We start from the raw sequence: 26,292 nt of genomic DNA on the forward strand, positions 1-26,292 counted from the left end.
AGGAAACAGATATACTATCTAATGTTTGGATAACAGCAACTGCAAGACAGGAATGTGAGAAGTGTTGGACTAGAGAACGAAGGACACAAGATAACTGAAGAAACACACCCCTATCCAACAGCTGGAAGTAGACTGATAACACTTGCAAGATACCCAAATTTTATGGAGGAACATTAGAAAAACACACACACGAGTAAGACAGTTAAGTACTCTGCTCATTAACACAAAACAGCACAGGTGTGGAGATTTTACTTGTTCCAAGTAAGGAAAATTCAAGAAGCTAACAAAAGGTACTGCCATTATTTGGAACAGAAGCTTGAATAAAGTGGCAGATGCTAAGCCCACTTTGTCTTTTTTGAGCAGACTGTTTCAAAGCTTGATTCTACTGTTTATAGAACACAAAAGCCTAGCAAACAGATGGGGAAAATAATATCCCAATAACCCACTCGAAACCCCCCAAACTCCTGCTACAAGATGGTAACAGAAAAACCCCAACTATTAATACCATTTGAGCCAGGAATGCAGATTATAGCTGTTGTATAATTTCTTTGCAGAAGTTGTTTTGGACTGAAGTAGATCCACCTAACCCTGCCATGTTCTTGCACACATATCATCCAGCATGGTTTTAGATGAGATACATCAACACATACTGAAGACGCAGTTTTCATTTTCACATATGAATGCTGAAACAGCAGGATTAGTCATGAATTATTTAAGGTCAACTTGAAGAAACACACTAAATCAGATTTTTTTTTTGGTAGTTGAAATCACTTTTATTTGTGAGGAACGTCACCCATGCTGCAGTTTCAAATGGATCTTACCAACGAAAGCGGAAGTTTCTCCTCCCCGTGTCCTGCAGTAAGCAGGACTGGCACAGAAAAAAAAAAAACTCATCACACCTGGGAGGTTTAGCACCAGCATCCAATAAAAAAAGCATTTAATTTCGATTTCAGTTCTTTGGTTGGATTTTTTTCTCTTTTCAGTTTGATACCAAAGGAAAAACTGAAAAATTCAATACTAGTGAAACAGTGAAATTCTAAAAAAAAAATTCCCCACAGTTGCTGTTGAAGCTGGGGAGGTTGCTTTTTCTGAATCTCGCTCTCTTTCTCTCTTCCATCTATCTTGCAGGCGTTCCCTGGATCTCAGCTGCTGGTATTTTTTTTTCCTCTTTTAAGTTCCGATGTTTCAAATCTTTGCTTTTGTCATCACTGTTGACCATTTATTGCTTGAGTGTTTCTTTGGTGTTACTTTTGGGTTGTATTTTAGGACACCTGTTGAAAGGCCATATTAAAAGATATGCTGTTTACTTGTTTAAGTTTCTTTTTCCTGTTGAAGAGGTGGGATGTCAAGTGGAGAGGGAGTTATCATAACAGATAGGATAAGCATGGCTAGGTTATCCTAGCTATAAGCTGAGAGTACAGTATCTTCCTCAAGCAAGACACTACTAACTCATCAGCAGATGCTATTGCTATATAGACCAGACAGATCTTCTGAGGGGGGTGGGGAATCAGACTGATAAAGCAAAATTTACTTTGTGACAGATACAGACACATAGGCAGAGGAGAGAAAGAAGAGAAAGCAGCAAACAGTTCCTTGGTTTGCCTATGCAGCACACTCAGAAGTTATCACAAAGCCATACATAAGGGATGTATGTGGCCAGAGTCCAAGTCCTAGAAGTATACACAATGCTGCTTTAGCTGGAGAAGAGGAATTATCTATACTCCTTACCTGAGGGATGGTAAAGGTGCCTGGGGAGCCGGACATTACTCAGCACCACTCTGCTCGGTCACTGGAGCAGGATTTTCAGCAGGTGTTTCAGTCACCTTTGTCTGAGACATAGTAAACCTTTATTATAGGCAAAGACTGACCTCCAGACCCTTCCTCTGTTCAGTGGTAGGGCCAGCATTACCCAGTTTTGAAAATAATGAAGGAAGATGAATCCTCAGAAACTATTAACTATAAGAAATACATTAAGTTTCAGTATTACACAGCAGGTTCTGTCAGGGGACTGCCACAAATAGATCTAGAATGAGAAAGTCTTTCCTTATTAAGGTAAAATCTCTGTTTGTGAACAGTTCCCTGAAGTCACCTGATTCAAGAGTTCAGGAAATAGATCTGGAACTTTCAAATCCATCTCTGGTACTACATACATACTGAAGGTTTGAGGAAGCTGGAACACACAACTGTTTTTCTCCACTTCAAAAATATTTGTTACAGTGTGACCCCAATTCAGAACTACCCAGAAACAATCCCTATCTCCATTCTGGTTCCATTTAAGATAAGCTGCTCCTTCTCAGAGAGGTTCACAAGGAACAGGCAATGAAACCAGCTACTTTCGATCATCAGCACTTTGGACTTGGCCATCAGACTCCTCCAGCACACCAACTTGCTTGTTAACTCTCACAGGACAGAGGGATCTTTGGCATTTGCCCCATCAAAACTGTCTCTGCCACATTTTCCCAGGAGCATGCTTACCTCTTTCCCATCCTGAGCTGGAGCACTGGGTGGACGAGGTCGACGCCGGTAATTGTATGGGCGCCTATACCCACGGCGAAGTGGCTGCTGACTCATAGCATTGGCCTCATGGTGGTTCTCTTTGTTTTCAGCCTCTCCAGCCACTGGGGCAGGGCGTGGACGAGGGGGTCCTCTGAAGAGAGAGGGGAACATGTGCCGAGTATGAGAGAAGCCCAAGAAGGTTAAAGCTACCAGAATTTTAGCCCAGCAAAAACCTCTCTAACCAAGCACCATCTGTAACAAGTTTGAATGCTAGCAAAGCATCCCTTTGGAGTTTGGCTGGCATATAGTTGGAAGGGAAAGACCTGTTTCATTGGGTTAGACAAGCAACCTGGGTCTCTTCACTGCTGAAGCTACATCAGCTTAATTAGCCCATTTGAATTTCTGGCTAGGAGAAGAAACAAGGCAGTAGTGGCCATGCAGGCTGACTCTGCCAAATTAGCCTTGGACTAGCTATATACCAGTCCAGGCCTATTCATAATTAATGCTGCAATCCCTGGGAATTGCAATTCCATTTGTAAACCATTCCTGGATCTCTCCTCTTTGCCTTATGTTGCCCCTCTTGACCATATAAGGAATTGTAGCACATATCTCCATTAGGCAACTTGGACCCCATTAACACTAACATGGTAATGACATAGGGGAGATCTCTCGGATTGGTGATCCAAAAGAGAACAGAGAGGCTTTTGGTTTCAAACTACAACATGTAGTCACATCTCAAATGTGTAGATACATGCTGTAGCCTACAACAATGGTCTACAACTGCCTCAAGGGGGGCAGAGTGCGGGGTGCTGACCTCCTCTCTGGTGACCAGCAATACGACAGGAGGAAATGGAATGAAGCTACATCAGGGGCAGTTCAGCTTGGACATTAGGAAAGGTTCTTCACCAAGAGGGTGGCCAGTCACTGGCACGGGCTCCCGAGGGAAGTGCTCATGGCACCAAGCCTGTCAGGGTTCAAGGAGCATCTGGATGATGGTCTTAGTCATATGGTTTAGTTTTAGGTAGTCCTGCAAAGAGCAGGGAGTTGCACTTGATGATCCTTATGGGTCCCTTCCAACTTGAGATAGTCTATGATTCTATAAGCTATCAAGTCCATATTCCTTAAGTATGCAAGAGCATTTGGTCCCATTTCCGGTATAAACAAAGTATGATTATGAACTGTCAAAACACAGCCCAAAGTGATGACAAAGTCACTGCCTACTATCTAGTTCCCATTAGCTGGCTTAGCTAATCTACAACTACCCAATCCCAATTAAGCTTTTCCAAAGGAATCTAACATAAAAGGATTAGTGTCATGGGATTTAGTGTATATAAATGCAAGCAATACCTATCTGTTAACTCAAACAGAAACATTCTGCAGTCATATTGGATACAGTAAGCTATCATACCTCTTACAAGGGAAAAAAATTGCATCACAAATGCATAAATTCCCATTAGCCATGAGCAAGTTATCCAGCTTGATTCACCCACATGACATGCAAAAGCTCAGGTGCTTCACTGTACTTGGTGTGGTGCTATTCCTGACTGCCCAATGCTAATGAACACTTCCAGGAGTATAATTTATTCTGCTCAGATCTCTACAATCAGCAGCACCAGTATTACCCCATTTCCCACAATCGTAGATAAGAGAGCCAACTTAAATGCAAACATTCACAGATAAAACCACAACCCTTCCACCTCTACTCTAAGCTTTTCTACACCCAGCATCTGGTAGGATGGATCCCTTCTGCATGAACAGGTAGTCATTACAATTAAGGACAATCTCGCTATTCCTATGAAATTAAGTGCAAGGGCAATAAGAAGCTATTATTTAATTTACCTCTTGCTGGTTTTGAACATGCATATGAAAATTCACATCCATTTCATAGTTCATCTTTCTAAATTCAATGTTGGAACTTGACCTCCTAAGCTAGTTGATAGAAAGACAAGGACAAGATGAAGAGAAGGAAGTGAGTGACAGACGAATCTGCTCCTTAAAAGCGGAGTCACAGAACAGTTTGGGTTGGAAGGGACCTTTAGAGGTCATCTAGTGCAACCCCCCTGATGTGAGCAGGGACATCTTCAACTAGATCAGGTTGCTCAAAGCCACCTCCAACCTGACATTGAATGTTTCCAGGGATGGGGCATCTACCATGTTGCTGGGCAACCTGTTCCAGTGTTCCACTACCCTCATTGTAAAAAATTTCTTCCTTATTTGCAGTCTGAATCTGCTCTCTTTTAGTTTAAAACCATTACCCCTTGTCCTATCACAACAGATCCTGCTAAAAACTATGTCCATCTTTCCTATAGTCCCCCTCTAAGTACTTAAAGGCCACAATAAGGTCTCCCAAGAGCCTTCTCTTCTCTACGCGGAAGAACCCCAACTCTCTCAGTCTTTTTTCATAGGAAATGTGTTCCATGCCTCCGGATCATTGTTGTGGCCCTCCTCTGGACCCACTCCAACAGGTCCATGTCCTTCTTGTGGCTGAGGGCTCCAGAGCTGCACACAGTACTCCAGGTGGGGTCTCACCAGAGCAGAGTAGAGGGGCAAAGTCACCTCCCTTGACCTGCTGGCCATGCTGCTTTTGATGTGGCCCAGGATGCAGTTGGCCTTCTGGGCTATAAGCACATACTGCCAGCTCATGTCCAGCTTTTCATCTACCAGTACCCCAAGTCCTTCTCTGCAGGGCTGCTCTCAATCCCTTCATCCCCCAGCCTGTATTGAGACTGGGGGTTGCCCAACCCAAGTGCAGGACCCTGCATTTGGCCTCGTTGAAACTCATGAGGTTCACATGGGCCCACTTCTTGAGCTTGTCCAGGTCCCTTTGGACGGCATCCCAACCCTCAGGCATGTCAACTGCACCACTCAGCTTAGTGTTGTCTGCAAACCTGCTGAGGGTGCACTTGTTCCCACTATGCCATTGATGAAGATATTAAACAATACTGGTACCAATAGGGACCCCTGAGGGACACCACTCATCACTGACCTCCATCTGCACATTGAGCAGTTGACTACTACCCTCTGTACTCGACCATCCAACCAATTCCTTATCCACTAAACAGTCCACCCACCAAATCGATGTCTCCGAGTTACAGAGAAGGACACTCTGGGGATCTGTGTCAAAAGACTTTATGAAGAACACCAGTGAAAGTACACCAGGGTATTATTTAACTTGTCACTCATTCTCCAAGACAGAACAAGTCACAAGAAGCCAAGAATCCTAATGAGCTTTTCCACTTAAAGGCATTAAAAAAATAACGTAAGGCAACATCTCAAAAGGTATGCCAGTCAGAGGCTGACTATTTCACACTGATATTTTTAACTCCACCAAATTCCTCAGCTATGGAATTGTTCCCTTAGTGAGAAGGCTGGAAGCTGGAGCGGTCATGTCAGAACTAAGGCTGGAAAATGAAGAAAATAATCCTACACTGGCCAGTTTAAGGTATGACTAACACAGATGACTCGGCACCTTACTCAGCATAATCCACTGGAAAGCATCTGTGTCCATGTGAACTCCAAGGGATCTTTACTAAGAACAGGCTACTGGGTCTTCTAGTGTACACTTATCCCAGTTCTATGGATCCCAAGGGAAAAAGGCAAGGAAACCCACTTCCCAAATAGCCTCCCAGCCTCCAATTGTTTTCCACACTGGGGATTTTAAGCCAGTTTGCCTGTTTAGAGATATCACAATCGTGTTCTCTTCTAGCTATTTGAGAGTCTCCCCCAAGCTCATGCAAGCTTTTAAACATCTCCAACACCCCATGGCAAAAAGCTCCAACAATCCACCGTATGCATAACAACCCGAGTCAGCAACCTGAACATGAGTCAGCAGTGCACCACTGCAGCAAAGGCAAAATGGATCCTGGGCTGCATCCACCGAGGCATTAGTAGCAGAGAGAGATGTGAACATGCCACTCTATTCAGCTCTTATCAGGCTGTACCTGGAGTACTGTGTCCAGTTCTGGTCCCCACAGTTAAAGGGGGCAGACAGACTGGATACAGTCCAAAGGAGGGCCATTAAAATCAAAGGGCTGGAGAAACTGACCTGTAAGGAAAAGACCTAATGCTCTCAGTCTTTCTCCTTACAGAATGCTTAGGGGAGAACTCACAGTATTCCAGTACTTAAAGGGCCACTACAAAGACGACAGAGGCTCTCTCTTCACAAGGAGCCACACTGAGAAGACAAGGGGCAACAGGTACAAGTTGCACCAGGAGAAGTTTTGTCTTGGCACAGGAAAGACTTATAGTGAGAATTATTTACTGGAATAGCCTCCCCATGAATGTGGTAGAGTCCCCATCACGGAAGGTTTTCAATATGTGATTGGACACAGTGCTAGATAACCTTATCTAGGTTCCCTTTCCCACAAAAAGTTGTGCCGGATGATTTGAGGTCCCTTCCAACCCGGGCTGTCCTATGGTTCTATGAACCTCCTTTTGTTTTTCAGCATGTCTCCCACTTCCTTCATTTGAAGGCTTTTTATACTGTATTCTTTCACGAGAAGAAAAAGCAAATTTCATCCATCCTTTCCATGCCACTTATTTTTCTGGTGACCTCTGTAATCTGCCTTCACGTGTCTCTTCTCCCAGCCTCAGTCCTTAGGCACTTCCAGTCTTCACACTTTCCACCCCCTCTCTTCAATCATTTTGAAGAGTTTTATCTTATTATTCTGGAAGCTGTACCATCTGTTTAGCATCCCCTTTCTCAAAGAGTTCTAGCAAAAGTAACTCTATCTTATTTTGTTACCTTCTACTTTAGGAGCCTTCAAGGAACCTGAAGTTTACATCTTGACTGACAGCAATACCCTCCACTAGCACAGATGCCACAAGGTAACTACAATGCTACCATATAATCTAACGGCCTGTAAGAGATAGGACACAACTTCAGTTTTTACTGAACAGTAGGCTTTCCTCTGTACCTACAAGGAGCACCAGTGCATAAGACCAAGCCTGCATGACACAGGACTGAGCTGTATGTGCACAAGCTACTAGTCCAGTGCTGAGCTGCAAACACCTGTCTGCAGTTCACAGAAAGTTATGAAGCATGCCCTGCCCCTCCACACAGTGGATCTACCTGTCCCAGACCAAGTGGTATTTGGATTCATTAGTTGTCCAGGAAAGTATAAGAGTTCAGCTGGGAAGACACAAACCCTGCAACTCACTTCATTATGTTGCTCAATTGTGAGATGTTAACAGGATACAAAGAATTCTTCGCCCTTTCTCAACTTATTCCTGGCTCTGAGCAATATATAAGCACATTAAACAAATTCTACGGTCATTTCCTTATTCCTGTGGCTCACTTTTCTCCTAATAATTAAAATACTTCTCACTGTCCCTACCATTTGCATGCACATTAATACCAGGGAATACAGCTTCCTGCTCCTAATGAAGCCTGTATATATCTCAAAAGCATCCAAACATAATTATGAGCAAAGTCAATAGCACAAACCTGCGGTAACGGGGACGATAGGTAGGATTCCTATGAACTTGTTGATTAAGTTGTCCTCCTTCTGTGACCCCATCCTTGATTTCTCCCTCACCACCCTGCAGCCAAAAGAAAACAGAAGAGTCAAAGATGAAGTGTTATCTTATTTCACAGACAGTATACTAACTGTAAAGCCCAATGATCTGAACATGAGTTCAAAACTAGTGTCTCAGTACAGAAACAGCAGCATACCAGGTAAAAAGAAGCAGATACTCAAAAGGCTTTAATTTGGGCAAAGATAGAGTAGGACAGAACAAGAGCCAATAACGTTGCCCTTGTTCCTCACAGTAAAAGGCTAAGAAGCTACCTGACGATGCCTCTTCCTATTCTGCCAAGAAAGGCAGAGAACCTGACAGTTATCTCTGATATACACGAAAGTGCATTTCAAGACATGACATTGCATTGTGAGGGCTAGACATGTTATGGAGAGGAAGCTGTTGATCAGGACACTTCTGAATTTGGAAAGGTAATGGAAAGACATCATGCTGAAACCTGCCAGAGACCACTTCTGGCTTCATTCTACACAAAGCCCCATTCCACAGAGAACTCCCACAAACCCATGAAGAATTTAGGGACAGAAAAGCTGTACTACATCATGTCAAATACTCTTCTACACACTCAACATTTTCAGTCTGTCAGAGATGCAGTGATTACCCTTCCCCTTTAGTTCTTAACTGATAAGGCTATATTTCAGTTTGGTTTGTTGTGGTTTGTTTGTTTTGTTTTTTTTTAATGTCAGCTATCAGTAATGTTGGTTTGTTGTTTTTTTTTTTTTAATAAAACAGACATTACATGATTTACAGTTCCCATTGTACTACTCCACAGCTATTTTAACCACCACCACCACATTTTGCTCTATTTTAACTGGCAATCTCAGGTAGCTGCATGGACAGTGAACTTTTCTTTAGCTAAGGTAACATGATGATAAGCTTTTAGAAAGGCCAGAGCATTTTACAAGAGCTGGAGGTTGTAACAAGAAATCTTGGGGAATTAAATGAACCTCAGTGACCAACCTGGACAATCCTTTCCTCTCACCACAGTAAAATACCCTCAAAATGCATTAATAGTTTCAAGCACTCTTTGTAGCTTTGCAAGTTTCAAAAAGCAGAGACATGGCCTAAAGGCAACTGGAATATTTCACGTGCTGTACCTAAAATAGCTATACCAGTTATTCTAACAATATGACAGGGTCAGTTGCTGAGGTGAGCAAGAGAAATCAAAATTCAATTTAAAAAACCCATGATCATAAATAATATTATCCATCATGTTCTCTCATGTATAAAACTGATCAGGATAAGTAAATATCCACAGGAACTCCTACTGACTAAGCAGATAATAATAATAGCCTCTGATAGCAGTTGAGAAGTATTTGAGAGACAAAGAACCCAAAAGGAAAATGACACTTCTGAGTTTATGACAGCATTATACTTCTATCTATTTTGTAATACCAGTCTGCCTTGTTTATATCAAGATGCTTTGTACTACATAACTTTACAGTTTAATAGACCTGTCATGGATGGTCAACAGTGTCTCAGACAGTAAGGTGAGAAATAGCATCACCAGTATTGTGTGTGGCAACAGTGACTCGGAGGTCTTGATTTGCCTTTTGTGAAGCAAGGACCTAACACTGCTCCTGCTTTCACTCTCTCATATGAGGGCTGGCAAAGCACAGAAACAGAAGAGAGTAGCGAGACATGAAAGGAACACGTCCCAGCATAATTGCCATTTCTCTTCTCCAGGATTTCTGAGAAAGCGCACGTGGAATCAGCACTCAGTTCTAGCACTGCAATGCCAGAAACACAAAACCACAAAGGCCTAGTAGGTCTCATCTGAGGGACAACGTGCCAGAATTTAACAAAGCAGCAGCCAGCCTAATCGTAGGGAGGGGCACATAATATTTTTCATCAGCCAAAGCTCTCCTGTAGCACTTGATGATCAGCATCGCATTCATAGCTCTTTAACAGGCAGTATTGAATTTCTGCATGTTTTTAATGGCACAGCCCAAGTCCACTCTTCCGTACAGAGGGCTGCATTGGAATCTCAGATAAAAGACTCCATCTCCTGTAGTGACAGGAAGAATGACTAAACCCAATGAAGCATTACTTGAAACCAACGCAAACATTTTTCTATTCATCTTGAACTGAATGTTGCTATGTCAGTATTTTAAATGGGTTTTGCTTAAACAATCAGTTGAAAACAGAATAGCAAAGTAACTGAATTGCTTAACCCAGAAGTCCTGATAATTTCCTGCATCTTCTGTGATACCACAGAAATCCAGTTAACATGTTACACTAGTATCCTGTCAGTTGATTTAGGACTATTGGTCAGAAGTGAAGTATGGCTCCAAAATAAAAACAATTATGCTGTCAGAAGTCACTGAAACAGATGTGATTTGACCAGAAAACAGAACCTGAGCTCTGAGGTCTTGTTTTCTGTACTAATAGTAAATATATTAGATTCATTTATTAGGAAAGCTTCCCTGGTACTCTTAAAAGCACCACCATGTCTAGCGCACACATGATCCTGTTCACTCGGTGTCCTCCACAGGAACCTTTTAACTTAGTTTAATAACTTTAACAAAACATTGGGTCATCCTAAAGGATGAATGAAACTGGCCTGCTGCACTCTATATTTTCCTCTGAAGATGACCAAAATAGCAGGCAGGCTGTGATTCCCCATTAAGATCTTGCACAGATTTCTCTAACCCTAAAAAGGTACTAAATTTTATTGCTGTCCCCCAAAGAAAAGTTTTTAAACATTAACTGTAACTAACAAGCTTTTCACCATCTCCTTCACCTAATTTCTTCTTCATTTGTTCTTACATCTCTTCAGATCAGTCTCTAGCTTTTGTATAATACTATTCATCTTTTCAGGCCTCCTCTCTACAAGAAATAGCATCAGCCTACAAAACAGCTCTCCAACTATTTAACTTATTTTCTGACTCACTGCTACAGAGGCTCCTTCTATTAGTAATGCACACAATATATACATGAGGACATCATCAGTTCTCAAGGTTATTCCACAATTCATAGCCTGTTCTAACATTCTGACTACAGCTCCACACCACATCTATGATGTCACAGTTCAGTGAAGAGCACAGCCTCTTTTCTGCAGTAGATACAATTAAGAAAGTTCTAATATGAACAAGTACTTCTACTTTCCACAGAAATCTCAGTGCAATCCAGATGCAGTTCCACTGGAGCTGTTTAAATACCTCAGATGCCTCCAGGTTCTCTTCACTCTTGAGAAATTCACACACTGAGTCTGTTTTTGACTACATTAAGTCACACACAGAGTACAAGCATATTTGAGCTAGCACCTTCAGCTTACTTAAAACCATGCCAATAAACAAAGATAAATCCACTCTTGCTGCACTGCAAGGTTGGACTGGAGTTCCTTTGACATCAGTTAAAAGTTCTTGAAACCTAGAAGGCCACCATGTCAAAAGTCACCTCAAACTACAAAATTTTTTTTTCCTTCTCAGTAAGTACAAGATGCAGCTTAGTAGATCTTTAAGCACAGCAGGCCTGGGTACGCTGCAACCTTTTCCTTCGGGTGTGCAGCAACAGTTACCTGCAGCTGAGTAAATATCCTTTCAACAAATACAGCCCAAGCGTGCCATACCATCAGCAACTCAAACTTGCCTCAGAAATATCCTGCAGTTAGCCAAAAAATACTTCAAGTAGAGGGACCACACAGAATAGTGTACACCTACTGCTATTGCTCACAGACATTGTTACCTCTCTTCCCCTTTTACAGGCATGGGAATGGAAGGGGAAAGAGGAGGCCTTGCAAAAGGAAAAGGGTATTAGAAAGAAGCATTTTTCTAGATGCAGTAGACATGCAGTTTCAATGTGAAAAATGTGTTAACTGATGCAAGTGAAAAGTCTCCAAAAGGAAATACCGACAGCTTCAGATAAGGATTCACTCTACTCTCAACTGATCTATCAAAGCAAACACACAGGGGATGTGCCAATAATATTTGGACAACTTTGAGTGGTTTCACTGACCTACACTAGGACAATTTCAGGGATAGTCCCTGCACAGCCCTTCCTTTGCAGTCCCTGCAAAGAATTCCTTAAAGTGGAGCTTTGACTTGTTCAGGCAACTAATAACTGAGTGGGAAAGGCCCAGTAGAACTGGCTGCACCTCAAACTAGCTCAGAACACACAAAGGGTCCACTGCAACATACAGAAAGTTGAGCAGGCATAGCCGAATGTCAACGTTGGCTGCACAAGGAACTCCTGACTGAGCTCAGACAAGAAAAGGAAGTATCACTTAAACAAGGCTTACACACACAAGTCTGAGACTACACTGGATACATTTGGGAGTGTTGAAGGAGCTGGCCAATGTCACGCCTGGCCAGTGTCAGCTTTGAAAGATCACAGCAATCAGAGTTCACCTTGTTACCTGTTAGGGTGGCATGCTAAGTGAGTTGTACTTTAAGGTCTTCACCATCTTTGAATGGAACAGCATTTACTCTTAATTTTAGCAGATGATACGAAATCCAGAGGAGCAGTCAGTGCATTGATGGGAAGGCCTGACATTCAGAGGATACTCAACAAGCTAGAGAAGGACCAACAAACCTCATGAACCATGAGAAGAAATTAACACCCAGGTTAATGTCCTTTCGTAAATTATCATTTGCAAGTTTTGAAGGCTATAAATCTTCCCAAGTCAATGATGCCAGAAAAGAACAGTACGCTTTATGTTATGAAACAAGAGGTGACTTCACAGGACATCAGGCACCAATCACACAACAGCTAAGGTCTTATACCCACACCAAATCAGTCTAGGGACTCAAATATAAGCAAGACAAAAGAAGAGTGCAATATCAGTTTGTTCCCCTTGTGTAGATCTTCAAGAACCAGGATCCAAGTGTGTTACAGTATCACATGCAAGCCAGATTTTTAGCTGCATGAGTTTGCATTAGACATCCAAGAGAACATGTCCCAGCATGAGTACCCTGAGACTGAATGTTCCCCATGTCCAAGTTGGGTCTCACATTATTACTCTTCAGGCAGAAAGAAACAGCTGCTTTCCATACTCAGCAGTACACAGGGTTGTCTAAGCCCTGAAATGTCTGCTCATTTAAAATCTGAAGCAGCTCCAAGACAACACCAATACCACCAACTAAAGCATTCACTCCCAATAAAGACAGTTGAGGGAGATTTTAATCTCAGGAGAGCAAAAGGAAACAGAATCAATACTGGAATGTAGCTGTTGATGAGCTAGCAGATAAGGCTGGAAACAAAGAGCTGAACAAAGCCCAGTATCCTAGTTCTTTGCCACTTGGCAGGAAAGCTGAAGCTGCACACTGTATCACCACAGAAAAAAGGCATACTCAGTAATAAGCCATCAGTTACCAGCACTAGCTTCTACCTGTCTCCAAGGGACTCAGAAAGAACACCTTTCATGTATTTAAGGCTCAGGTGTCCAGCAGGGTTAAAGAAAAGACCTCATGATAGCTAGTATAAGCAGCTAGGCTTTAAGGGAGGATTTGACACTATTCATTCTAATTGCCCCCCATGCTGTCAAAACTCTGTACAAGATTAGAAGAGAGTTATGTTGCTTGGGCAGGGACTTCCACCAGGACTCTCATATTGAATCATTCACACATTTCTGCAAGTGATGATCACAGACTCAACTATTAAAGAAAAGCTAATCAAGCCTGAAGCGTGTTCTAGTTTGTTGGATCGTTCCAGGCATGACTTTCGCACAAGCATGATGTGGATACGAGCGGTAACTGCTAGAACTACAGTCATGTTGCTCATACTTACTTCTCCCTCTGCAGAAACTGGCAGGGAAGCTGCTTAGGAAGGCTTGCAGATGTTATGAACAGTGGTGCATAGCTAGTTTAAAGAAAAAATGTGTTATCTTTACACTGAACTACTGTAGGCAGAGGCCTATGAAGGGATGACACATGGACGTTTCAGCTAGTTGGTCAAACTACCACCATGCCCTGCAAAAGTGATTAACTTCTAAACAAACTCCGTTTTCCAAGTAACCCTTCCAAGTTATAGTTATACTACTTCGAGTAATATAAATACTTTCCCTTGCTTCAGGTAAAGAGCATGGTGAACCACTTAAGTGTCTCATTTCTTTCCATTTACTTGTTCAAACAAGCAGATACCTTAATACTCAAAGAGATACTTTTAACAAATTCCAGAAAAACATGCCAAGGAAGAGCCTACAGGACACCTAAGAATAGAAAATATCAGTATTAACATCAATGATGTGCTGGAGGAACCCAGATTATTACTAAAGAACACTCATAACTTAGTCAGGCATTGCCATTTTATTATGCACCAGTGCGGAAGCTGAGTTCTCTCTCATGAGGGGATCAGAAGACCGCTGAGGAGGTAGCATAACCATCACTAAAGAAGTTAAACTTACACTTCGAGGTGGTCCACGGCGGCGGCCATAAAAGCCACGTCGATAGCGGCGCCGGTCTGCAGCATAGCGGCTGCCTTCTACAGGGACTCCATCTGGACCAGTGACATTAGCTGCTTCTGCACCCTAAAAGGCCAAAACAAAGTATAGCAGGGTGGTGTGAGATAAGAACAACCAGCTACAGGGAGAAGATGAAACAAGAGGCTTTTTTAGCATCAGTTCCAAGCTACAGATATTCCTTCCTCCCATGTAATGCAAAAAGCAGGTTTGTTATTCTTAACCCCATGACCAAGAGTTATGCTCATGAGTTAAGACCCTATCAGCTGGACTGAGTTCAGAGGAAAAAGCAAGAAGTAATTGATTAAAAAAAATTCAAAAAAGCTTAGGAAACTAAAAAAATGTTTGAGAAAGTAGAACTGCAAAGAACTTAAAGGTTCTTAACAGTTATTAAGCTACGTGACTCCAAGACAAATTCTTCAGGGCAATATATGCCTTAGTTAATGATTACTGGGCAAGCTGCAAGCTTCAAATGCTCTATGAAATAAAAATTACAGGTTCTAGAAGCACTATGGTGTAGTTAAAGTAGAGTTTTGATACATATCAAGAAACACTTCTTAAACCTTTAAAAAACAGATCTTCCACAGAAAAGCTATATGAATGCCACCCACCCCAGGGATTAACACATTAGACAAAGACACCAGATACACAGCTAAGGTTCTGTGTTACTTCCCACTAGAGCAATGTTAACTCTGGTGGATCACACCCCTAAGTCTCCATAATATCTCACCTTCTCTCCCTCAACCACATCAAATTCTACAGTCTCTCCATCACCAACACTGCGCAGATATTTCCGTGGATTGTTTTTCTTTATCGCCGTCTTTAAAGAAAGAAGATATAGAAAAAAAATACATTATCTTACACATTCATAGCCCTGTAGATGGTACAATCCCAACTCTACATACCAGATCAGTCACCACACCAAGATATTTCAATACATAGATGTCTCTTGTTCCACACGCCTTCCAATACTGAGTAAACATTTACTCCTTTCTCAGTATTTACAAGTTTATCAATCAGCTGTTGCCCCAGGATCCCCACTTTGTCAGGCCTGCTAAATATCCAGATCATTACATATTTCTGTGTGAACTCTGTTCACACAGAGTGTTTGATCTCCTGCAAGCTGTACCAAGGCAGCTCCAGCAGCAAGTGTGACCCATGCCTTCACAGTCATTAGGAGTCCTGTAGATCATCTACAGAGAACTTAAGACCAAAAGCATTTTTGTAGAAGATGGCATTAACTATAAGGCATCATGGCAAGTCATAGTAACTAAAGAATTACTACAACTCATAAATGAGTTACATAAATGAGCATTTTACGTAAGCACTGTAAGGGAGATCCCCCCAAAACTAGGTGAGTCCCTAAAGAACACAGGAATAGTACCAAAACAGACAATTACAGTCTTTGTCATCTCCTAAACAGAAACCCCAAAATACTATTAACAATATGGCTTCAGATCAAAACCAGTTGAAAACCTTCTCGGACTCACAGGAACACTCAAACCTCCTGGAACAATTTTCAGCCTGTCAATTATGGATGCCATTCACTCTGTGGAGTATTTCTAGCATTCCACAAAAGGCAGTTAGCAAGACGAACCCTATTATCTGTACATTAGTTAAGGGTTCACAAACTGAAGAGGCCAGGGGAGGAAAAAACCTAAACAAAACCAAAACACACACATTGTACAAGTCAGTCTAGGAGCCAGCTTTTTACTTAAGTTCTCTTAAGATTACTAAAGACCAATTCACTTTAAGTTTCCTGATATGGTCATCGTCTTTTAGCATGAAGGAAGCAGGTGCAGATCCAGTAGACAGAAGCACACATGGAAGTACAGGACACAAATCTGGCTTAAGAAATTGGATGCAGGGCAGAAACACAAGAGGCTGTTGCCATATCTGTCTGCAGTTCAAGAAAAACAGGCAGAAGGAAGGTCAGCTGAGTTGTTGCCTGTGCGTGGCAACTATGTTCATTCAGACAACAATAGCCCAAAAAGTATTTCCCACTGAAGCAAAGTTCTAATCAGTCTAAAGCCAAGCTTGACCAGTTTAGGAAAAGTATTCTTAATGTTGCTGAATACAGTCCCCTCTGTTTCAGGCAGTAAGCCAGCATGTCCTTTTAGCCCTACATCTAGCCACACCTTTCCCTGTACCCTGCAGCGTTCCTGAACAACTTAAGAATGCAAGAGTGTACATATTATTGCTACCAAAACAAAAACAACCCATGTGTTTGGGTTTTTTTTTTTATACAGGAAGAGAATGAGCTGCTCAAATGAATTCTTCTGGGAATTATTTTACAAAGCAGAGACACCCACCATCAGCTGAGACAGCTTTGTTTGCTTTCTGCTGACCTGTTAGTGCAACTGTCCCATTTCTAAAATCAGCTGGAAGTGCTAGCTTTTCCATAAGTGTTATATACTAATAACAAAGTTATCTTCATTGTCAATTAAGGGTTTAATTCTTCCACCACCACTTGTGCTGAGACAACTGACCCAAATTCATAAGATTTGTGCTCTGCATATGACGGAGGTGTCAACAAGCTGTATTTCAAACTCCTTCCCCTTCCTTGTAATTGCAGAGGAAGCAAGGACTACCAGATTTCTTTTCATAGGGTATACCTAAGATTAATCAAGCTCCTCAAACATCATCCAAGAAGGGTAATGGAAGATAAATTCAACAGGATTACACATGCTCTGTTACAGCTTTATGGACAGAAACTTCAAAATTCAGGTTTACAACCTAATAACCTGCCAATAGGAAATAGAGGCTGCTACACAGTAGGCTGAGGTTTGTTTTATAAAGGCAACCAGGAACAATTTTGAGAAAGTCCTAGAATTCAGAGCAGAAACTATACAGCTTTACTGCTTACTACTTCAGCTGCAGGTAAACATTGCTGAAATAAGCCTCTAACAAGCCTATGCTCTAAGCTTGGTGAAACGAGTTTTACTCTGTGTATCCAGAGGACAGAGAACACTATTCTCCCTGTTAATGTTCACCAACATCCAATTAAAGAAGCTCCAGCTTCTTTAATTCAAAAGACAGATGTTTTGTGTTAACACAAACAGCACTCAACAATTAAGACAGAGCCTTTCCTTTCCCAAGGGGACACTGATGAACAGACAGCTATTAGAATCTTCAGAGCTAGTTCAGTGTTTTGTTTGGAAGAGTTCTTTTCCATATCCCCATGATATCACCATATCACATGCCCATCCAGTATTGTCACAGCAATAGCCAAAATTTGTTACACCAGTAACAAAGTTACACCAGGCTGCCTACAGAGAATACAATCCAGTGAAGCGAAGAAAGAGACCTGTGCAGCAGAAGAGATTAATGAGGCATAGTTTAAATCACAAGCAGTGAGGAGGAGTTAAACAGGACTTCTCTGGCTACTGACACTTTTAATGGTGCTAAATTGCAAGATCCCTGCCCCCCAACACACTCTACCCCACAAGGCGGATCAGATTGAGGGATCTGATCTGTATTGCTTGCACTACCTCTAACTCACACAGTGCTCTAGATAGCACCTGCACGTCCAGCTGGTTCAACAAGACCCAAGCAAGACAATGCAGGTGAAGGACTGCCCTTCCCCAAAACACTGCTTGGGTCCCCCACAAGACAAAGGGTTAATTCAAAGCAAACCATGCATGCCCTAAAGAGAAAAGCATTTTAATCTGTACTAGGTTTATAAATAGCATCCAATAGCCAGACAGCAAGCATTAACCCCCATTCCAATCATGAGATCGGCCTGTTCCCTCCCCACTGCGGATGCGTGCCAGGGCGGCAGGGAGGAGGCTGTATCTGTTCAACTAGGTCAGCCTTATTCTGAAGGGATTAGGCATGTAATCCAGCCCCTCCCGGGACAGGCACAGGGAGGAGGGGCAGAACCAGCACTAACCATGGAGAGGGAGCTCTCAGCAGGATTTGCCAGGCAGGCCCATCCTCTGGCCCTGCCGAGCCAAATGCTCGGCCAGGAGCTCCAGCCAGAAAGCCCCAGGCCCTGGTAATGAGCACATTCACATACAGAAACAGTTCGAGGTGGAAGAGCTGAGGAACACCCAATTGCCACCAGCCCAGGCCAGCGCTGGAAGCATCTACTTTGCCATGCACAGCCCACCAACAGGGTTAATCGGATGCAAGCTTATATGTGATGCAGTATTTCTGAAACATCAAGCCAGTTTTGCTCAGTGATCACTACAAAAGTTTTTCAACCACAGGAGAATGAGAAATAAACTACAGACACACCAGTTTACATTTAGGTGAATAACCTCAACAAGTGAAGTAGATAAGACAGGACAGGTAATACTAGCTTGCGGTGGGCTGTCGCTGTTTGGGTCTCCACAGGCAGCCTTCCCAAGCAGAATAACAGCTGATCCATGTTATCTCTGTCATCAGTACAACAGTCACTTTCCAAGATATCTTCTCACAGGGCTCAGGGAGACCTCAGTTGTCTTCAAGGTAGTTTTAGAGTGCTGCCTATCCAGAACATGTTTCCATTACTAGAACTCTTCCCACCTTCTTCTGGACACACTCCCATTGGGATGTGGATGCATTATCTGTATCGGTATGCACAGTCATCAAGGAAGGAAGGTGACCATTAGAAATTAGCACGTGCATTGAGAGCTCTTGCTCCCAGTCCACCAACTGGACCCAGGAACATGTACTGTGTACGCTTCCCGATATCTTCACTCAATACGGGCACTAGACTTACTCTGTCCCAGCTTCATTCATTTTAGGGGTAACAGGTCTACACCCCTTGACCCAAAGAAACAGTTGTCACAGGCTATTTAGTCATGAAGCCACAAAAACTAAACTGTCGATGTTGACCAGCATGTCTAACACAACTACACATGCACATGTCACCAACTCTGAGGTAAGTTTTCCATCAAATGTAACCAGGAATACTGCCACTTATTCCACAGAGAAAGCTCATGCTTTTAAGAATGACATGGGCCTACAGACATCTCATATGGGAGAAGCTCTATGGGCAGTATTTCATTTTCTGGTGAAGTGAAATTCTCAGGTGATGTAAAACCAGATCTAAACCAACTACTCAGTTTATACGAGCATAGAGACAGCATCCTCTGTCTTCCCATTAGTTGCCTGTGACCTGAGGGTTGCAGTATAAACTTAGAACAGTCTACTGACAGTTCAAGGAAAGTTAACCAATGACAAGCCGCTGGGCAACCTCTCTCTGCTTGGGCACATTTGGCACACAGCCTTCCTCCTCTTTTTCCCAAGAGCAGCTGCCTCATGTAGCAACAGCTGATGGCAACCCAGGCTGGTCAAGAGCCAGACTAGATCACTTTCTCTCTAATACCAGGGAGGGCAGACAGAACAGACCTGGAAATGAAGAGGGTACAAAGAAACAGAAGACAAGGAGCACGAGGAAATGGAGGAGAAGGACAGACAACATGTAGCAAGGTATTTACAAAACAGAGGAGTCATCTCATCAAGGAAGGGGCAACCAAACACATGCTCAAAAAACCTTCAGTGTTCAAATCAGAGCAGAGAAAAGAAAGTATGAAGGGTTATAATACCTACTTCTTCAGTTATAATTCCAGAGAGAAGGAAAACATACTCTAATATTCCTCCCTGAAAATTTCATACATGTCCATTCAATGTATTTGTGGTAAGTATTCTAAGAAGCCAGGACAAGGTTGAACGGCTATTTCAGAAAGTTGCATTAGAAACCTATCATAGCGCACATCTCCAAATACAATTGTTGCTGTCTTACCTGATGAACAAACACGTCTTCTTTGGTATCATTTCTGCAAAAAGAAAGCAAGAAGTCATAAAAGAGTTTAAACTAACGAGACTTAAATAGAAATCCCTGACTTCACAAGAGGAACCTGCCTTCCCCCAGCCTGTAGTACGTCCCCTGGATTCCATACATTCTGCGTAAGTCTGTGCTACCAAGACCCTGCTCTGAATTTCCAGGGTCATATGCTTGACAGCAGAAAGGACTCCACATCCCTCAGAAGGGTGAGGATCTCTGAACTCTTCTGGCGAACATTCAATATTTTGTTTTGACACAGGGCAGAGTCAGGGCTGCTTGCCTTTCACTATCCCATCTTCCCCCTCCCCCCCAAAAAAAACTTCCACATGGGTTGCAACCTGAGCTGTTATTCCAGAGGTCAAGCAAGACTATCAACAGGACTGGCCACAGCTGTTAACAGAGCTCTCCTTTCAGTGAGACTCAAAGTAACCATGCAAAAGAGGTGTTAGGAGAGTCCATTGGAGGGGGACACAGACATGAACATGAGGTTGCCTGGATTAGGCCAGCCAGTTCAGGCTTCCACATGCAAAACATGAAGACAGGTCCGAGACCTTGATTCTGTGTTCCCATACAACAGAAAGAGCCTAGACCCTGCCGCCTGTTCACTCAATTCCTCCTCTGCAGAAGAAACAGGTAGGTCAAAGAGTTTGTGAAGATAATGCATAATTCAAAACTTGTTAGCTTTCTTCCTGAACTGAAGTCTACAATTACTTCAGTCCAGCACAACAAGTTATTACACCATATCCAGCTGAAGGGTCTCATATGAACTGCTATGAATTAGGAAGTACTCTTAAAGTCTTTCAAACTTTTCTTCTAACCTTACATAACACTGGATAGTAGTCTCCAGAGTCTGGGACTAATACTGTACCAGAACTGGCTTTAGATCCATAAAACAGGGCTTTCCTACCCCTTTCTACAGGTGTCCAACTTACCCAAATCTACCTGCTGTGCAACAGCTCAAAGACTTGCAGGACGAAAAAAAAGATAACTTGCCAGGTATGTCTTTTGCAAGACAAGCATTCACCATGCAGGAGCTTTGTTTTTCATAAAGCACACAAGACATTTAAGCCCCTCAATCCCACAGATATTCCAGCCTTAAAAGCCAAGTTTTCTCTAGTAACTTGGAAGCACGGGTCTTTCAAACCTAGGGTTGGATTGTGATCAGTATCTCTTACTGCTATTCAGATTATCAATGCCATTCAGAGGTTTGTTCATGTTCAAAAGAGAAGAAAAGATACAGAAAGATAATGTCTGTGATCCCAGGCCTGGAATATCTTCAGTTAGATGACATTAGAATCTCAATATATATTTAGAGTAGGTATTCTGACCAATCAGTTAGCACTTGAATTTTTATCCAAAAGTATTTCCCTTCATCCTCCAACCTTACTTGCACCTTTAAAAAAGCCAGGCAGTCATGAAAGACCATACAGCTCGTGAATGGTGTAGTACAAGTAAACATGAGAAACAAGTAACAGATCAAATTTGTAATGAGTTTTGACCCCTTCTGTTTTCTCCCCGTACACAGAACCTTCAGGGGGAAGGGGGGATGTTGGATGAGATGATATCCAAGTTTGCTGAATGCCTGGCCAAATCTGGCCATCAACTGCATGAACTTTAGTAACTGCAGCAGGGACCTGAGGACCTGACTAACGCATGGCATATTACCTGTATAATGAGCCTCAGGGCAGTATAAACATGACCATCACAATTTAAACATACCTGTTGATAAAGCCATATCCATTTCTGACATTGAACCACTTGACTGTGCCAAGAACTTTGGTGGCTGGAAAGAAAAAGTTAAAGTTACTCTAAAACATAACAAAGTAAGAATATTACAAAAATACTATTATACCTCCGCATGAAGTCACAACCAGACATACTGGGCTCCCTTAACACTCAAAGCATACCTTCATCTCCCACTTCAGTTGATACTAAAGCAGTAGCGGGAAGCAGTGTTTTCACTTGCTGTTCTTCAGCCAAGAGTTTAATGCACAGCATCTAGAGTGAAGTCCAGCTCTATTTTCAGAGCTGGCCACCCATCCCTTCTTTATTTCTTATCCCAGAAATGGGCAGTGGAGCTGAAAATCCCACTGCCATTCATCAGTTCTCTTTAGCTTAGTAGCTAGACATGAAACATAGCTGAAGAAAGCTGTTTAAAAGTATTCTCTTTCACTCAGAGTTACCCTTCCTATCTTCCTTGGAAACCAGAACTGGCCAAAGAAGCAGTATCAAGCACCATGCAGCTCTCCAGTGGAGATGCAGCACATCGTTATTTTGGACAAGCTCTTTCTTGCTTTGTCAGCAACACTCTAACCAAAAGAGACCCCACAAGATGATTGGGATTTTTTTTGTTTTTTATACATATATTCCTACTTCTGTAGACCTTCTGTGATTGACCAGTTACAAACTGACCAACTTTACGTTCCAAGGCTTCTAGGATCAAGACAAACTCCTATCTCAACACCAAAACAGCATCTTACTTAGAAACCATACCAAGTGTCTTACAGGATCTGGCGAAACCTGTTCCTCCAATATACAGGTACGTGTAGGAGGAACTCAACAGCAGTGCAGGTAGTTCAACCTCTCCTTCCCTCTAAGCAACTGGGTGGAAACCACAAACTTGTACTTTTCAAACCTGCAGGAAAGGGAGAATTTTGGGCTCTAGATTTTAGTAGATGTTACTTATTACATAGCATGACCACAATCTAAGCAATCTATATCATACTTATCTGAAAGGGGTCTAGTTGCCTACAGATGACTGCTTGTTAAAAACCTTACGTTTACTTGGGGGATGGGAGGAACTCGAGAGGCAATTAAGAAGAATAGTCTAGAGACAATCTCCAATTGATAAGTCCAAGCCAGCCTGCTAGAAGCAAGAACACATTGCAAATTGTTACCTTCATTTGCTCTACACCTTCATTCTTCCCTAAACATCCCCTAGGAGATGACAGAGCTAGACACCTTTGGTCTTACGCAGTCTTGCCATTTTTATATACCGCTCTGACAGGCAAAAAAAAGAGGCAACCTCTTCCTCCTCCCCTGAATACAGGGCTAAAGTAGGAATGTTTGCTGACAGCACTCCATGGTAGTGCTGTTGCTGCTGTTTAGACTAATAATAGGCCATTTCTCATTGCACTTTTAGAAGGGAAGGTTTTGGTCTTAATACAATTTTAGCAGAAAATGTTCATATTTAGAAGCAGCAAAACCATGCTAAGACTGAGACAGAGAAAAGGACTCTACCTACTATAGCATCCATTCCCAAGACTTCTTGTTTACAGAGATAAAAACCCCAAGTTTCACTGCCTAGCACTGATTCGAAGACTTTTACTGTTTCTAGCATCAACATTTATAGTTGTGCTTTAAGGTTTAGTTTCATGAGGACATCACTAGGTACAGATGCTTATTGCTACCACAAAAGCACTGGCTACATGAAAGAGCTTATTGCACTAAGTCAACAGGGGAAGAAGATGGGGGGGGAAATGGGGGCCAGAAGCAGGTGCCAATGGCACATGTAGGTTTCAGTGATTCCCTTTATATATATATACACACAGTGATTCCCCCACCATCATCCTCTCCCTGCCCTGCAAAATAGCTATTGAGTCTGTTGGCCTCTTTCAGTCAGAGTAGGAAGAGGTTGAGAAACTTAGGAAAACTCATGACAACTCTCAGAGGAGTCAGAAAGCTGGTGGAAGGAGAGACAGTCAAAACTATCTACATGACCGGCTGGATGCTGATAAATGGAAGTACATAAACACAGCTTCAGGGCAACATTACTCCTTTTGCTTGCACAAGCTGCCAGAGACCAGGGGCGAGTCTCCAATGTATTCCCTAAAACAGTATACTGGGGAAACACCATTCCCTACCTGCACTAGTCTTACAGTCTCCCCTAATCATTACCGGGGGGCAGGGAAAGAGATCATCAGACACAATAGCATGACACTGAACATCCATGTGGCAGTGGTGCAGCCATCGTTAAGCTTGAGCTGTCACAGCAGGGAAATCAGGCAAGCAGGAAGACAAGTCCAGAGGAAACCATAGCCAGTTTCACTGAAGAGTCAGAGAAGGCAGTTGACATGATAACTCCTATCCCACCAGGAAGTGAAAGCCCATGTATTTCTACAAGATGCTGTACTCTGATGCTATCAGAGGAAACAATCATCAGCCACTCCCAACCATGCCAAAATAACCTTTCCATTAGTTTTAACAAGGCAAGCCAAAGTTCTCTGTGACCAAGAGAAAAAAAGAAGGTTGGCTAACCTTTATCCTTATTCCTAGAAGTCAGACATTTAGATGCCCTAGGCCAGCATCAGACCTTGCTTCTAATGGGATCTTTGTAAAAGGAGGCTTAAGTAAATGTAATTACAAGACCATCAACAGGGACACTTGAGGTGGACTTGAACATAAGTCCATATTCAATTAGCATTATCAATGATCATTTTCCTTACAACTCCTGCTAAAAAGCTTGCATAGTAACAGGCCCATGTGCAAAGCCATCAACATGGCAGTTCTCTTTTTCCTGCTAGACCAGGAAAGGCACTTGTGCCTTCACTCCCCCCTCCTCAAGCAATAGCAAGGTGAACAAGATGAAAACATTACCAAGGATTAAACAAGCCATGTTATGGCAAGAAGCAGCCAGACATACCAACAGATGTGGATGTGCCTTGACTGATTATTGACAAATCACTTAACAGAATGGGGGTGGGGTGGAAAAAAAAATTCACATAAACTGTACCTCCAGTTTCTGTTTTACTAGAATCTTTCCTACCTCAGCTCCAGAGAAATCCTTTACCCGGCTCCTCTACCTGCTGCAGTAAGACCTCAGCCTTTCTCTCCAGAAGCAAAGATGCTGTCTATCCTTAGTGAAGTTCGGGACTGCACTAGAAGCCAGCCACAGCTTTGCCTTACTAACCTCTTAAAGGTACGCAGTTACAAACAGCAGATCCCTATTTCAACTGCTGATCGATATCTTGTCCTTTTCAACAGGTTCATCCTGTTTAATCACCATAAAAAGAAAAGAACCATACCAGCTACGCGCTGCACTAGAGCGCAGAGATAGCTCGGCATTCCACTTGCCTCTTTCCTAATAAAGTAGAGACTTAAAAAAAAAAAAAACACAAAAAACAAAAGCAAAACCCTAATCCTAGAAGAATTATTGAAGCAGTATTCTTTATAGATAGAAAAGTTATGCAAAGACCTTAAGATTAAAGGAGGGCAACGCATGGTTTGCCACCACCCCCTTGCAAGGGGGGATGCCCCAGCAGGGCAGGGGGCGGCCGGCAGGTGCCGGGAAGCCCGTCAACATGGCTGCGCTTCAGTCGCGATCCCCGCCCGGCCCCGGAGAAGCGGTGCGCGGCCCCGGGCGCCTCTCCGGGGCCGGGCGGGGCAGCGGACACCGCCGCTGCACACAGGTGCTCCCGCCCAACTCCGAGTCGGCGTCCCGGCCGGAGGAGGAGGAGGAGGCGGCTCGGCCGCCTCCCCCGAGCGCAGCCTGACTCACAGCCGCGGGGGGGGGGGGAAGCGGGGGGAGCCGGGCCGGGCCCCGGGCGGCGGCCATGTGCTGCCCGGGGCGGGCGGCCGGGCGGGGGGAGCACGGCGCCCGTCGCAGGTGCCCCGGGAAGTTGGGAACGGGGGCCGGTACTCACCCAGCACTTTCTTCTCCGTCTCAGCCGCGGTGGTTGTGGTGGCGGCGGCAGCGGCGGCAGCAGCAGCACCGGGAGCCGCCTCGCTAACAGCCGCGCCCGGCGCGGCAGCGCTGACGGGGCTCTTGGGCTTGGCGTCCGGGGCGGCGGGCGACGGCGGCGCAGGGGCTCCGGCCGGGGCGGCGGCAGCAGCGGCGGCCGTCGTCGTCGTCGTCGTCGTCGTCGTCGTCGTGGTGGTGGCGGCGGCGGCGGCGGCCGTGGCGGGCGCCGGGCTGGCGGTGCCGGTCTCCGCCGCCTCGCTCATGGTGCCTGGCGGGAGGGAGGGCGGTGGGCGGGTGGGTGCGCGGCGCTCGGCGGCGGGTGTCCCTGGCGCCCGCGCTGGGTCTTACTGCCCCCAAAATGGCCCCGCCGAAGTTTTAACACAGTCAGCGGGGGCCGGCGCCGGGATTCGC

At 43.6% G+C, this 26,292-nt stretch overlaps 1 protein-coding gene across 1 annotated transcript; it reads right to left on the minus strand.

The window, feature by feature from the left end:
- Positions 1–746: 746 nt before the first annotated feature.
- On the minus strand, positions 747–26,292 carry YBX3 (Y-box binding protein 3). The gene is made up of 9 exons (XM_075111067.1): positions 25,844–26,292; positions 21,921–21,984; positions 20,160–20,193; positions 15,159–15,248; positions 14,375–14,497; positions 7,943–8,037; positions 2,476–2,647; positions 1,729–1,829; positions 747–1,271 (listed from the first exon to the last, which is right to left on the minus strand). The coding sequence occupies exons 1-8, from the start codon at positions 26,142–26,144 to the stop codon at positions 1,764–1,766; spliced, it is 945 nt and encodes a 314-aa protein (XP_074967168.1). The 5' UTR covers positions 26,145–26,292; the 3' UTR covers positions 747–1,271; positions 1,729–1,763.

Source organism: Phalacrocorax aristotelis, chromosome 1, assembly GCF_949628215.1.
Source record: "Phalacrocorax aristotelis chromosome 1, bGulAri2.1, whole genome shotgun sequence".
Lineage (NCBI taxonomy): Eukaryota > Metazoa > Chordata > Aves > Suliformes > Phalacrocoracidae > Phalacrocorax > Phalacrocorax aristotelis.

What these genes read in the sequence shown, in the direction of transcription:
- YBX3 (XM_075111067.1), bottom strand. Translation starts at nt 26,144, where the DNA reads ATGAGCGAGGCGGCGGAGACCGGCACCGCCAGCCCGGCGCCCGCCACG. An exon ending in GGATATGGCTTTATCAACAG is followed by an intron (nt 20,194 to 21,920) that starts GTATGTTTAAAT and finishes TTCTTTTTGCAG; the next exon opens with AAATGATACCAAAGAAGACG. An exon ending in TATCGTCCCCGTTACCGCAG is followed by an intron (nt 2,648 to 7,942) that starts GTTTGTGCTATT and finishes CTCTCTCTTCAG; the next exon opens with AGGACCCCCTCGTCCACGCC.